General features: G+C 41.6%; 1 protein-coding gene across 2 annotated transcripts; it reads left to right on the top strand.

Moving 5' to 3' along the window:
- Positions 1-861: 861 nt before the first annotated feature.
- tmem38b (transmembrane protein 38B) lies at positions 862-11,692 on the top strand. 2 transcript variants are annotated; one of them, XR_004615711.1, is made up of 7 exons: positions 862-1,209; positions 7,552-7,708; positions 8,173-8,357; positions 8,479-8,566; positions 9,734-9,851; positions 10,789-11,185; positions 11,232-11,692. XR_004615711.1 is itself a non-coding variant. In XM_034603002.1 (6 exons), exons 1-6 carry the CDS (start codon positions 1,086-1,088, stop codon positions 11,092-11,094), a joined length of 978 nt encoding a protein of 325 aa, XP_034458893.1. In that variant the 5' UTR covers positions 887-1,085; the 3' UTR covers positions 11,095-11,692. The 2 variants fall into 2 exon arrangements, 1 of the variants encoding a protein (XP_034458893.1); XM_034603002.1 differs by having other exon boundaries at positions 887-1,209; positions 10,789-11,692.
- The last annotated feature ends 2,712 nt before the right edge of the window (positions 11,693-14,404 follow it).

The following is a 14,404-nucleotide window of genomic DNA, read 5'->3' as shown; positions in this document are numbered from 1 at the left end:
TACTCTGAGTATTGTCGAAGGGTTTTTACTTTTACAGAAGTGAAGGATACAACCACTTCCTAAACCACTGAGACAGACGCATCTAAAATATCACAACGTGTTTTTACATCTAATCAGTTTTTAAGATCAAGATTTGGCGTTGAGAGGAATACAAAATGTTTGTAAAGGTGATATTATAACAACTGAGCATCTGCTTGTTTCATGCTCCAAAACAAAGTTGTTCTGGACACAATTCAGTTATATAAAGAACCAAATCAGTCCCTGTTTTAACAAAGGTATATGTATATAAGTTATAATAGTATTGGCTGACAAGAAATTATATCCAGTTGTCAATGTTTTGCTCATTTTGACTAAATCCTTTCTTCATAAGGCTCAACTCAATATAGAAGAAACACCAATTTTCATATGCTTCTATTATGAAATACAAGTTTGAACTAAAGTCCTTTAAATTAGTGATTAAATACAAATGTGCCCAAGATCTCTATGTTAAACAATCATAGTCTGTTATCTCCCTTTATTTTTGAATTTCTTCTTCTCATTTTAACTTAATGTATGTTTACATGTCATATATACAGTATCATATCTTGCTGTGCTTTTTTAATTAAGTGTACATAAAGTGTATATATATGCATCCCTTTTACGATCTCTGTGTATGTATGCGTAGTGTTCATTCTACATATAGTACAAGTAGTTTCCTTATAGTTTTTTTTAATATAATAAATAACTTAAATAACTATTTTGGTCTTTTCCAAATCCCGTAGCATCCCCTCCCAGAGCCACACTCTGACACCTGATTGGCTCGCCGCGCTCTCCCTCCTCCAATCGCGGGCGGCCCTGGCTGCGCCCGCCTCCTCGCTAGTATGGAGGAACACTGAGCAGGAATTCCGCGTATGACAGCGTCGTTGACGGGGAAACACCGGTGATGAGCGCCCTGACCAGCCGCCATCCCCCGCACTCCCAGCTGAGTGAGAGCCGACTCACGGTGGAGGAAGTCCTGGTGCTGATGCTCTGAGTCTGCGCCTCCCTGTCCACCTGAACTGCGAGGACCCGCCGGAGCGGATCTCTGACCCCTCGGCTCTGACGCCATGGACGTGTTGGGGATGCTGCGGGTGGACGAGCTGTCTCACGCTCTGGCGAACTTGCCCATGTTTCCGTACTTTGACGTGGCGCACTACGTCGTGTCCGTCATGGCTCTGAGGGAGCAGCCAGGTGAGAGCCCGACCAGCGACTTCATACACTTTAATCACAGGGACGCTTTATTTATAACTTTACTTCACGTTGTTTTATGATGTTTACTTTACTTTGAAGAAGTTTTGCATTAATTCAACTTCTAAATTCACCATGGGAGGCCAACAGAGGCCAACAGATGTCCCCCATGTTTCAAGTTCAAGCACTTAAACGCAACACAGCCACAAGGTTGCGTTTAGAGAAATGCAGGAAACTCAAACTCTCTACTCTGCTGGATCATAATAAAACACCTACTCTCTATTTCCGTCTATTTCCTAACAGCGACCTTCTTGTTTATATACTACACACATAACAGCCTCTCTTCATTTTAGCATTTATTATTATTCACATAGTTTATTTCTTAGTGTTGTTTTCAGCGTAAGTATGAGTTGTAGTGACTGGATGCAGAACAGAAAGGGTTTGCCCCTTCGATTAATCGATCTTGATAATAATAATAATAATCTTAATCCTAATAAGCAGCAGCAGCAGCATCTATTTAAAAATTTTCATCCAAGAACAGTGAAAGAAAAATACTCCACAAAATGAATCAATATTGTCAATAACTGTCAGTTTAGTCGGTCAACTTTCTATTTAGTTATAGGTTTACCTTGTAAAATACAAAAATAAGAAGTGGCACGTGATGGGAGGCCTTAATAATTAGCCTAAGTAAATCAGTTAATCAGTGGATTGTGTTGCATACAGTCCAGGCGGATGTAGCTGTAGCAACCTGTGTGAACCTTGATCTGTGGTGTTGAACCTCAATGTTTACCTTTGTACTTGTACTGATTTAACTGATTGCACTTCTAGAAGTTCAAAGAAGCAAACACAAACAAATAAATTACTCAAGTTTAGTTTTTTTCACATGAAAAAGTGTTTTCCCGCGGTGGCAGAACTAAGATATAAAAGTAATGGTAGTGCTTGTAATGCTAATTTGCAGTTTAAAAAGTGCTGCATTCAAAATCTCATATAAAAGTATCAGCATAAGTTACTTTATTATAATTTTTTACTCCAATTGCATAAATACAGTGAACATCGGTATATATATCCAGTCCACAAACCAACAGTCGCCTATAACATTAAGCTTTTAGTTTGTGCCTGGACATGAATGATCGCGATCGTTATCTGATCTCATTAATAAGTCAGTTGCAGACTCTCATTGCCCAAAGTGTTGCTCATGTTTGCTCTCTTTGTTTGACTCTCAAACACCAAACTCCATTACACACAATGTCTGGAAATACTTGAAAACCTACAACACACACTGCAACGCACCCAGCCTTTGGTAATCGGCTCAGAGCAAACGCAGGCGCCGAGCCAACTCACTGTGTGTTGTGACACTGATATGGTGGTCGCAGGGACAGGTGGACTTTAACTGTGCCGGGGTTGACCTTCCCCCACACACACACACACACACACATACAAGATCACATGCACAGTCTATTGTAGTTGCACTGCTATAAAGCCTGCAGTCTATTTTGGAACTTGCCTCGGAAAGCATCTGAGCTGCTGTGACCTTTTAACCCTTTGTCCTCTGCTCCCATCTCGTCTATCTGCGGCTGAAGTAGAGAGTAAAAATATCGATCAACAACATGCAGGGGGTCAGTGAACGCAACATGGGACCCTCATGTTTTTGTGTATGTGTGTGTGAGAGTGTGTGTATAGTGACACAAAGAGCTCACACTCGGCTGAGATATATGGGGAATGAATCACATGCACTGTATCTTATGTAGAGCACAACGTGTTTGTCTGTGGGTTTCTGCTCACTGTGTTTCCTTATTTAAACGCGTGGTGTTTTTTAAGACACATGACTATAGCTGGAAAAAAAGTTTGCAAGAGAAGTTTAAACCTCAAGGTCGTTGTAAAAGAAGTTCACTCATGAAACCATCGCCAGTTCTTCTTTTCCCCAAAGAAGGAAAGGAATGTCACAAACCATCCAACCCTCCTTTGCATTTCTCTTTCCTGTGTTAGTCTCTCCTTCCTGCTCCTTATGCTACAACCACTCAGGCTGTCCAGTCCTGGAGCTGCTCAACCTTCACTGCAGTTTACAGTGGAGTTATTTCAAGCTCCTTTCCAAACCTTTCTGTGAGTGGATTGTACAGAAAGCAGGAAGAAGAGGAGCAGTGGTTGTATGTTATGTGTCAGTCCTCGCTTCAGGGGCCAAAAATAACCAGGGATAAGACTCTTTTTTTTTAATTTCTCATCCAGCTCTGTCTGTAGTGACACAGAGAGATGTTAGATCTCAGTTGTGAAAGGTTAAAGGTCATGGTGACGCTATAAGAGTCTGAAAAGAAAAATGACACTGAAACTGTACTTGTTGGCGGAGGCGAACAACTACAGGATTGTAATTTTAGTTGTTAATTATAGGTGAGGCGTTGGTTTAGACTTAAATGACTATTTGTGCCGAAACTGCTGCAGCATCAGCAACTGAACCGTTTCTCAGACTTATCTCAATAACTCCTTTGGCAAATACACTCAGATACAGCAAACGCACTAATCTAACATCATTTACAAGTGGATTCTGGTCCCTAGAGGCAAAACAGATTCCAATAATTACTGTTGTCGGTTTTACGAGAGCTTTCCAAGGAGAGAACAGTTGTCAGTTTGTTTTAATTCCTGTGGCATGAACTCGAGATAGAGAAAGAAAAAAGACCGAAAGGAATTAGAAATACAACCAGCACAATATGACAAGTTACATCTGCGCTTATACTTGACTTGTATTGCTCAGATTTGACTTGTAAATTAATTTCCTTCAAATGCAAAATCAGTACAGGATCTGATGTGGTGTGTGTTTGTGGCCCAGCAGGTCTGAGCAGTGGATTATATTTCAACAACTACATAAAAGAAACCTAATTTTCAAGAATGTGTTGCTTGCCTAAATTCTAAAATTATAGTTTTATATTCTCCACCTTAACACTAAAACATAATTTCTTCTAACTGTAATTACATCAGACTTCATGTGCACACAGAGGAAGCTCTGCCAGGTTGTGTCACCAGGTTTCCACATGAAAAACAAAAAACCTGCTCAAATCGGCCCAACAGTCCACTTCAATTCAGACAAGCTGCACCAAATCCGTCATGTTTGTTTGGACTTTTAAAGCTAACGCTATAGAAGAGATGTATAAACTGTTGATTCCTGACTGGATCTACATTCTCTCACCTAAACGCTGTGTGGTTTGTCACTATTCACCAAATTTCACACTCTCATTGATATAAGTCCCTTAAAGGTCCAGTGTGTAAGATTTAAGTAAAAGGGTTCTATTGGCAGAAAGTGAATATAAAATAATCCTAGTGATGTTTTCACTAGTGTGTGATCATCTAAATTGTATTGTTGTTTTCTTTACCCTAGAATGGGGCCTTTATATTTAAATACTTTATATTTTCGTCGGGAGAGGGTCCTCTCTACGGAGGCTGCCATGTATTTTGCAGTAGCCCAAACTGGACAAACTAAACACCTTTTGAGTTTTTCTGACAACTGGAGGCTGCCACAGGTGCTCTGTCATGTTTGGAAGGAGAGGGGGAGGGGTATTCAGCTGCAACATGCAACTTCACTCACTAAATTCTACACACTGACCTTTTAAATATGCCTGATATTTTTAATCAAGATTTGGTTTTGGGGAAATTTGGGGAAAATGTCCAATACCGCCCCATTTTCCAATGATAAAGAAAGAAAATTCCTGGATCCCCCTTTTGTCTGGATCCACACCAAATTTTAACGGGTTCTTTCTTGGCCCGTGCCCTATCTCTACACCAAGTTTCGTGGTAATCCATTTAGTAGATTTTGCGTAAACAAACAAAACAACATCTGAAATGGACGCAGTAATGAAGGTTTGTAGACATTAGGCTAATGAAGGGTAACGTGTGGAAGTGATAACAGCTCCCTCTGAGTATTTTATGTAACAACCGGAGATATTATATAAACACATGGGAAGGCTGTTTTTGCCCTCACGTCTAACTCAACAGCCTCTTTCTCTTTTTGTCTTTGTGGGTTGACACATCTCGTCCGTTCTTCTCTACTTGTGCATTTGACATGTCCCTGCAGGAAGAGTTGCTCAAACTCGCAACACCACCCAGCCGTTAGTGCAAAGCAGCAGTTAATGGTGTTAATGGTTCCACCTTTATCTCCACTCCGGTTTGGAAACACTGTTAAAGCCTGTGTATGTCATGGTATAAACAAATGAATACACTCATGTAAAAGGCAAGTGAACATTTTATATACATTTTATGTTACGTTATACTTGTACTGTATTATAAGTTTTACTCATTTACTAAATTATTATAATTTATTCTACATGATAACAGAAAAGCACAAAAAGCACTTTTTTTTCTCTCTCTCTTCCGTGCCTCATTTATCATATCATGACCCCTCCGATTTATCTGCTGACCCTTCAAGGGGGTCTGAACCATGAATTGTAAACCACTAGATATTAGTACCTGTATCTAAAGTAGATCCTGAGCTCCACCTCGGCTGGGCACAACGATAAAATGCTGCATCAATATAAAAAATCTGTCTCAAGGAAATGTTGCTGTTAATAAATGTCTTTTAATAATTTTCACCAGTGTATTTTAAATAGAGGGGTTGGAGGTTAGATGAATTCACTTCCCTGTTACTTTCAGATTCTTTTAAAACATGAAAGGAAAGTTGAGCCATGCAGACTGAGTCCAGGGGGAGTCTACAGTGGAGGTAGAGAGAGCTAGAAATCCTCTCTCTCCAGGAGTCTATAATCTGCCTGTAATCCTCAGATTACCAGTGTGGTCCTGTATTCGGCCACGGTGACTCAGGGCAGGTGGCTCATGGTTAACTGAGCTCTACCTGTGTGAACGTGAAGCGAAGGCAACTTGTTCACATGTTGGTTCTGTGTCAAATCATCACACGTTTGAGCTCAACCATCTCTGATCAAAATGAAAAATGTTAACATTGATTTCGTCACACGAGAAACACATAAAACCAACTTTTAATATGATATGGGCTCGAGGAAGTTTGACTTTTGACTTTGAATGGTCATATCCCCCTTAATACAGATCACAGAAATGGTTCTCATATGGGTTTAAAGCCCTTTTAGCTCAATATTTAACTGTATGCTATCCCCAATAAAGAAAATAACAGCATTGTGTGATTATATATTAATGGAAAAAAAAGTTTATAATGTCACTCAGACCTCGAGAAGGTTTGGACTTTGGGGTTTTTGAGTCATTATTAAGATCTTATTACTGACCATTTTGTTTAACAGCAGTTATTCATCAGTTTGTGGTCATGCACATGCAAAATACCATTGTAATACTATGTTAATGACACCCTAAGCACTGGATAGTTTTCTCAAAGAACACATGTGGAATCATACTTTTTATAACTTTGAAGCTATTAAAAGCTATTATTTTAAAACTATTCACAATTTATTGCAAAAGTACAATTTTGAATGTTGAAGTGGTATGACCCTGTACAATTTCAAAATAAAAGCTTTGTACTAAAACTGTAACTCATGAGTGCTCATATCATTCAGTCAACATGTAAATGGGTTCAGTGTAGAAGGGAATGCCGTGTTCATTTCAAACAGGGTGTGAGCACAGAGGGACCGTTGAGCCGCAGATTATTATCTGCAGTGTTGTAACTAAGTCTGTACGTTTGCACTCCACTTTGAACTGTGGTCACACTCTCAAATAATACAGCTGCGCACCACAAGCCTATGTTTCTCCTTTTTCCTCCTGTATCCGTTTACTGTGAACCGGTTAATATTTATACAGTGCCAGGGACTGTGGGGGAGGCGAGTATCACACAGGGCAATAACCACTGTGTCAACTCCACTGTCTGCTGCTGCCCTGCTGTTCTGATTGCACTCTGCACCAACACTGCATTTACAGTCTGGACTGTGTGTTACTCATACGCACAAAACCTGTTTCTTTAGTCTTCAGTGTAGTGGAGGGATTTGTATTATAACTAGAATGGCACTCAGTACAGCGCAGACCTCCGCAGAGACCCAACAGTCCCCTTAGATCCAATCAAGCTGCACTAAATTGAACACACTTATAGATATCAACCCCCTAAATATGTCTCCAACATCAAAAGATATTATTTCTTTGAAAATTAAAAAATCTTGCGATGTTAAAGGAAGTGAAAAATATCCTGGATCCACCTGTGATTTGGATCTGCAGCAAAATGTAATGGTTTCTTCCCTGAACCGTAACTCATCCCTCCACCAGGTATCATGGTAATCCTGCAAACTAACATTCCTACACCTTGTAGGGCCATCTCACTACTATCTTATGTATGGTTGTGTGTATATACTACATATCGGGAACTCAGACTAATAACTATATATATTTTTTGTGCAGGAGCTCTGGAGGTGTCCAGAGTCAGCCCCCTGGCCTGCTGGTTCAGCTCCATGCTCTTCTGTTTCGGCGGAGCTGTCCTGTCTGGGATCATGCTGGCCGAGCCCCCCATAGCACCTCTCACCAACAGCACCAGCGTTCTGCTTGCCTCGGTCATCTGGTAAATATCTGAGAAGTGAAAAAAAACATGATAGTCTGTAGACGGAGAAAAGATCGAGACTGGAAGCAAGGTCAGGATTAGCGAAAGGCCCTTGAACAGCTTTTGAGAGAAGCACAGGGACACAGAAACATTTCGTTCTCTGCACTTCCCTTAAGCAAAATACTAAAGAAGGAAGTTTTGTCATTCAAGAAGTGTGGAACGACTTGAATGTGTGTGGAGGGAGCGTGACATGTGGAAGAAAGTGAATGAAACAGAGAGGGGATTGTGGAGGTCCCCTCTTTAGATGGGAAGCCTTTGGTGTCCTCTGCTGGTGGCATATATAATTACACTCTTTTCACAAAAATACACACACACTGCCCTCAGGTGGAGAAGTGAGGCTACTGACACAGACCAGCATATAGTACTTGTTGGAAATATTAACTGAGAAAATGCAGTATTTGAAAAGTTAATCTGTGTGTGTACAGGTACCTCGTGTTTTACTGTCCCATGGACCTGGTGTACTGCTGCACTGCCCTGCTGCCTCTCAGGCTGGTGCTGTCGGGGATGAAGGAAGTGACCAGGACGTGGAAGGTGCTCGGCGGGGTCACCCAGGCCCACGGCAAATACAAGGACAGCCTTCTCGTCATGATTGCCATCGGGTGGGCCAAAGGTCAGTGTGTGAATCTGCCACGCTCAAGTATTTGCTTTTTACGTTGAAGAATGTACCGCAACGGAATGAACTACATGTGAATCTGCATCGTGTGTGTGTGTGTGTTTTCCGTCTCCGCCAGGTGCTGGAGGTGGTCTGATCAGTAACTTTGAGCAGCTCGTCCGAGGCGTGTGGAAACCAGAGACTAATGAGCTCCTCAAAATGTCTTAGTAAGTCTTCTAAAGGATTCTGCTCATATTACATCAGTGCATTACATTCATGTGATGTCTTCGTGCTCATGAAACTACATTTTTAGTACACCGTGAGGGCATTGTAATGGATCGAGTCTGATGTACAATTAAAAGGAATAGTTTTGTATTTTAGGAGATGTGCTTATTTGCTTTTACTAGACCAGAGTCAGATACGATGTTAGATTAGATGATTAGTTTGCGGGTTTGTATTTCCAGTCATTTTTGGTTGTTTGGCAGTTACGGCTCCTGGGCGTCACATGACATAGTCCAGCTCAACATCTATATAGTGATTCCAGGGATTTCTGTCTGAATGTGGAACGCATATCTGGAGAACCATTCATCTTATCTGCTTCTCACTTGGCACGTGTTTTGTCAAAGGCCCAAGGAAGCGCAGCGTCCGCCAGATACAGTCAATATTAATAAACTTTGAATAAACTGGCGACCAGCGCTCTGTGCAGCAGCGGTGGATCAGCTTCAGGGTTCTGCAGACTAGTGTCTAGTAGTCGGTCTTTACTCATCACTGCAGGTCACTTTTACAGTTTCAGAATGAAAACTGCAACCAGCCTGTTCCAAACCAACAGGTTTAGAACAGGGACTGCACCATTTTTTTATTGAGCCAAAGAAAAAGAGAGATACGGTATATTGTTAATTTAATGCTCATTTTCAGATATTTGTGTGCATTCACAGAAATGGAACAAAATATATCAAATGAATATAACTAAGATAAGGATGCATTACATTCAAAGCTTTAATTTCCTCGTCTTGTTTCCTTGTCCACTACCTTTTCTCACTCATCTCTCAAAACTGAATGGCTTTTACATGATTGTTTTTTGCTAGTTCCTCTTTAATCCGTTTCTTTTGCCATTACTTTTAATTGATGTTCTATTTTTTTAATCAGCTCTCTTGAATGACATTGTATTAATTTGCTTCTTGCCTTGGATATTTTGTGAAGCTCTTTGTAATGGCTGTTTGGAAAGGTGCGATATAAACACAGGTATTATTATTATTGTTATAAAATTATTATTATTATTATTACTCTGGAACTTCTGTGTGCAAAAATGAGTAATTGTGAAACCATACTACATTATGGCAGCCTGCCCTCATATACATGCATAATAACAGATCATTTCTCCTTGTATGTTGAAGCCCCACTAAGATCACCCTGATCGGGGCGGTGCTGTTCGCTCTGCAGCAGACCAGCTACCTGCCCCTGCAGAAGCACCACCTGATGCTCCTCTACACCGTCTTCACCGTCGTCAACAAGGTCAGTCGGCTGCGTCCGTGTCGCTCACACATGACACCACTCACACATTCTCCGCTTGTTGATGAGATCTCAGGGACACAACTCTGGCATCAGAAATGTTTTCCCTGCAATAGCTCGCCGCTCCACATCTGCGATGGCCTGTCTTCTAAATGACCTTTCTCCCTCTGCTCTTTATTATTTTTTTTTTTTAAGTTTTAGCTGCGGTGACTCACATTAGCTCAGTATTACCCGTAGGGCTGGTGCTTTTGCATCATTTTCATCAGCTTGCATCATCCCCTCTTCTCATCTCTGGGAAACTTGTGCTCTTGACTGAGACACAGATAAATCTACCATGTCTTCTTTCAACTCTCGTTCTGTTTCGCTCCCTCTGACTCTGATCTGTCAAATTAACGCAGAACCGTTTCATCAGATTCAGAAGTGTCCAACCTGTGATTTGTTATTTTGTGCTTCTGATGATCCTAATGACAAATAAATACTTATGTTATTCACTTACTTAGTGCTTGTTTATAAACAAAGTGTTGCATAATTGATCTGATGACATGAAAAAAAGTAGAAGGGCCCTCTTTATCATTATATCGCATATACAGTGTACATTAATTAATTACAATACGCAAGATGGTGGCGTTTGTATCAGGACATCTTGGTTTCATCTCTGGTTAGTGGGAGGAAGAGGAGGAGATGCAGCGTCCAAAACATTGTCTATGAGAGTGGAGAGAATGAAGTAAAGCAGTCGACCAGAAAAGCCAAACAGTGAACTTAAAGTCACTAAAACTCTTTGGTTTCCGGTGATTATTTTCTTTGGGTTCATCACAAAAAGCGACAGAGTGACGTGATTTATTGTTGAGATAAAAATACAGATGATCAGACACATACGTCTCTCTCATTCCTCACTTCTTATGTTCCTGTCATCACACGTTTATTTCCTCTCTTATTTCAGACAAGGATGATGCTGACCGGGTCCAACGTTTCGCCATTTGCTGGCATCGAATCAGCCGTTTACAAGACCCTCTTCACTGGCCACTCCCCTTACGCCGCCCTGACTAGCGAGGTGCAGAAAGCATGTGTCGATACCGGCGTGACAAACATGACGTTGTCCTCCCCCGCCAAAACCAAAGAGTCCAGTGGGAAGGGAGCAGCAAGGAAACGCACCCCGTCTCCACCGGTCAATGGACAAAGTGACTCACTGAAAGCCAAAGAGAAATCAGAGAACGCGGAGACGACAAACTGCAAAAAGACAAAATAGTCCTCCTCTGCCCCGTAGCACCTTTTCACCACTACGCTGGGTTGTGGAGTCACTTCTGATTCAGGACTTTCTCTTCTATTTGTCTTTTCATTCCATTATTTATATTCATTTCATTTCTTTTACTTTTAATTTAAAGCCAACTGATGAAGAACTGACTCCAACAGACCCAGTACCTTATTCTGGGATAATCACCCCATCCTTAAAACTACTGTGATATTTCTGCTGTTGGATGTGAACATCACACTGTCCTCGGGCTGATTGCACACTCGCACTACAAATGTGTAGCTTGATTTTCTAATCTATATTTTTTATGAAAGCAAAAATCTCTGGGATTTGGGAACAGTGCTGTGCACCTGCTGATCTAGGAATGTCTCCATCTTTCTGTGTGTATTCTGCTTAATGTAAATGCTATATTTCCTACACTGAGACAATTTTAAAAGAGAGATTTTATTCTATGACACTCAGATATTGTATTCTATTTATACTAAATAAGTGTAATTGCAGCTGAATGTATAAGAAGTTTGAAATTGAACATTGTTTCTTTGGTGAATGCTTTGAATGACATCTGAAAGCATGACAATAAACTGGTTTAAATGCAGTAAATGGAGTTTTCTTGTGTTAATTAGCCTCCAGCATTATCAGACACATTTGTACAGTTCAGTGAACACAGTGCTCTGTCTTAAAAAAAGACAATTAGTCACATTTTTTAAAAAGAAAGCTGCCCATTAATACAGACTCAAACATTGTGTTGCTCTTTTAGCACATTTGTCCACGGTATCATGTGGCAAAGAATAATTGAATATCAGCTGCTTCTGATCTGATAGAAAGTAGCACAGCGTCCACAAGTAACCTCCTTTATAAGGCTGAAAGATTGCATCAGTGTAACATCAGCACCTGATTGATACCTCACCCTCTTTAAAAAGCTGCTGGAGCGAGATCCGCCAAATCCCCCCAATTCTTGTCTATGCGAACCTCAGACGGAGCAGAACCCCCCCCTGTGAATACAAATTAAGAGCGAGTGGATGGAAGAGAAAAGAGAAGATGCTCAAAGATGATCAAAAGTGATGCATGTTGAGATGATAGTGCTGGTTATAATACGCCTGAAGTCAGTAGATTTGAGATGCACGCATGTCAATTACAGTCTCGCATCGTGTTGGCGCTGCACTGATGTTTCTGACTCGTCGAACTGTGTGACCTGGAAAACTGAAAGGCGCATTAACGAGCTGCTGTTTTCCCCCACACTGCCTCCCATGACAAGACGGCAGGTGACATGATGACAACTCAGGGCCTGAAAGTTCCCTGACACTTCTCTTAATGAGGTCCGGACCTGCATGACCCCCACCACAATTACTCAGTGAGCTGAGCAACCCCCCCACTGTCGAGCCCGGGCTTCCTTTCGCCTCGGCCCCTCGCTCCCCTGCGCTTCACCTGCCCTACAGCTCATCTCCTCAGCCCCTCTCTTCATCCTCCAAGACTTCTGCCTCTTTTCCAGCTGTCAGGTACAGAAATTTCATCCTTCGACGTGCACACAGACTTATTTTGTTCACACACATACACACACACACACACACAGACGCACATTGATTATACACAAAATGCATGCTACACTGCCTTGTGTTCCTATACACATGAATTTGAACCCACAGTGATTTCTAAGTAAAGGTCTTAACCACTGTACATGGACAAACAATCCTATACACATGACTTAGAATCCACTGTGATGACGAGAGGTCAGGGACACACCAAGATGAAGCTGTACCACCCATAAACAAACTCACACACACACACACACACACACACACACACACACACACACACAGGACCTGAGAATGATGTTTGACCTCATTAGGACCAGGCTTTGGTCCATGAGGTCCACTGGTCCTGACAAGGTCAGTGTTTATGCTGAAAAGGTCATAAAGAGGTATCAAAAATGTGCACACACACAAACACACACACAGTAGAAAAAAAGGAAAGGCAGCTTGGCTAAATATCGTAAAGCCATCACGTATCCGACACTGACAGCTTGAGTCTGTTTTGTTGTTATTTTTTCTTTCGATTCACAGTTGAAAATAATTTGAACAAATGCACATATTTATTCACCTCGTTTTCTTCTGTTTGGGTTGATTTACATCTTCATCCAGTTTCCGTCGGTTTAGGACTGAGTGTGAGAAAGTTGGAAAGGATTTTACGACAGACTAACTCACAGTTGGAATCGGTCATTTGATGAATCTCAGACACATTTATTAATTTAGACGATGCTATAAAAACAGGGTTTTATTACTCATCTTAAATTATTTGTCTTTTTCATCATGTGGTTTCATTAAATAGGTTAACCTTCACCACACACACACACACACCTACACACACACACACACACACACACACACACACACACACACACACACAAATAGATTTTCAAACTCAATCAGTGAAGCTATAAAACTGTTGGTAGCATATTTAACTTCCACTGCTTTCTGGAGCGTAGCATCCATGCTGAGAAGAGGTGCAGGACAGGTGATGACCACTTGGTGGCGTTAGGAGGCGTCATCTGTGATGGCTTGATGCCTGGGAACTGACAGGCTGGCCAGCAGCTGCAGGCAAGAAGGGATGTGGACAGGAGGGGACCCTCTTTGCAGAGCCAATGGTCGCTGCCTGCATGTGCGTGATTGTGTCTGGGCTGGTTTAGCTGTGCTTGTGAGGACTGACAAGAGCCAGTGTACCACACTTGTGAGGACATTATAGGTTGTAGGGTCATTCTGGATGGATAACAGAGCTTATTTGGGGGGGGTTTGGCTGAAAATGTGCACCCTGAGAACCCTCACCATTATTCACATCTTACCACCAACCTTAACAAGGAGCTGTTGATGTTTGGCCTCAATAGGACCAGGCTTCGGTCGGCATGAGGGCTTCTGGTCCTGACAAGATCAGTGTTTATGCTGGAAAAGGTCCTTAAGATGTAGCAAAAATGTGAATACAGTCACACACACACACACACACACACACACACACACACACACACACACACACACACACACACACACACACACACACGCACACAAATGCCAAATCCTTCAAACCAACCTCCAAAGAAGGAACACGACGTCTGCACATGCTGATCTGCCTCTGCTTTTACTATGAATCTTGTTGAGGTCACCATTACTTACTTTATTGATTAGACCATTATGTATTTTGGGTATTATTGCTGTTGCTGTCGCTTGGTTCCAGTCAGTCTCGGTCATGTCATTGACACGTTGCCCAACCAGAACTCCCATCGCTCCCAGGAAGCGACTGGGACAGTGTCTGAACTAAA

This window comes from Hippoglossus hippoglossus, chromosome 12, assembly GCF_009819705.1.
Source record: "Hippoglossus hippoglossus isolate fHipHip1 chromosome 12, fHipHip1.pri, whole genome shotgun sequence".
In the NCBI taxonomy this organism is placed as follows: Eukaryota; Metazoa; Chordata; class Actinopteri; order Pleuronectiformes; family Pleuronectidae; genus Hippoglossus; species Hippoglossus hippoglossus.
Note: the sequence above shows the minus strand (reverse complement) of the source record. Positions and strands in the feature narration are given on the sequence as shown.

What these genes read in the sequence shown, in the direction of transcription:
- tmem38b (XM_034603002.1), top strand. Translation starts at nt 1,086, where the DNA reads ATGGACGTGTTGGGGATGCTGCGGGTGGACGAGCTGTCTCACGCTCTG. An exon ending in GAGCTCCTCAAAATGTCTTA is followed by an intron (nt 8,567 to 9,733) that starts GTAAGTCTTCTA and finishes TGTATGTTGAAG; the next exon opens with CCCCACTAAGATCACCCTGA. An exon ending in TCTTCACCGTCGTCAACAAG is followed by an intron (nt 9,852 to 10,788) that starts GTCAGTCGGCTG and finishes CTCTTATTTCAG; the next exon opens with ACAAGGATGATGCTGACCGG.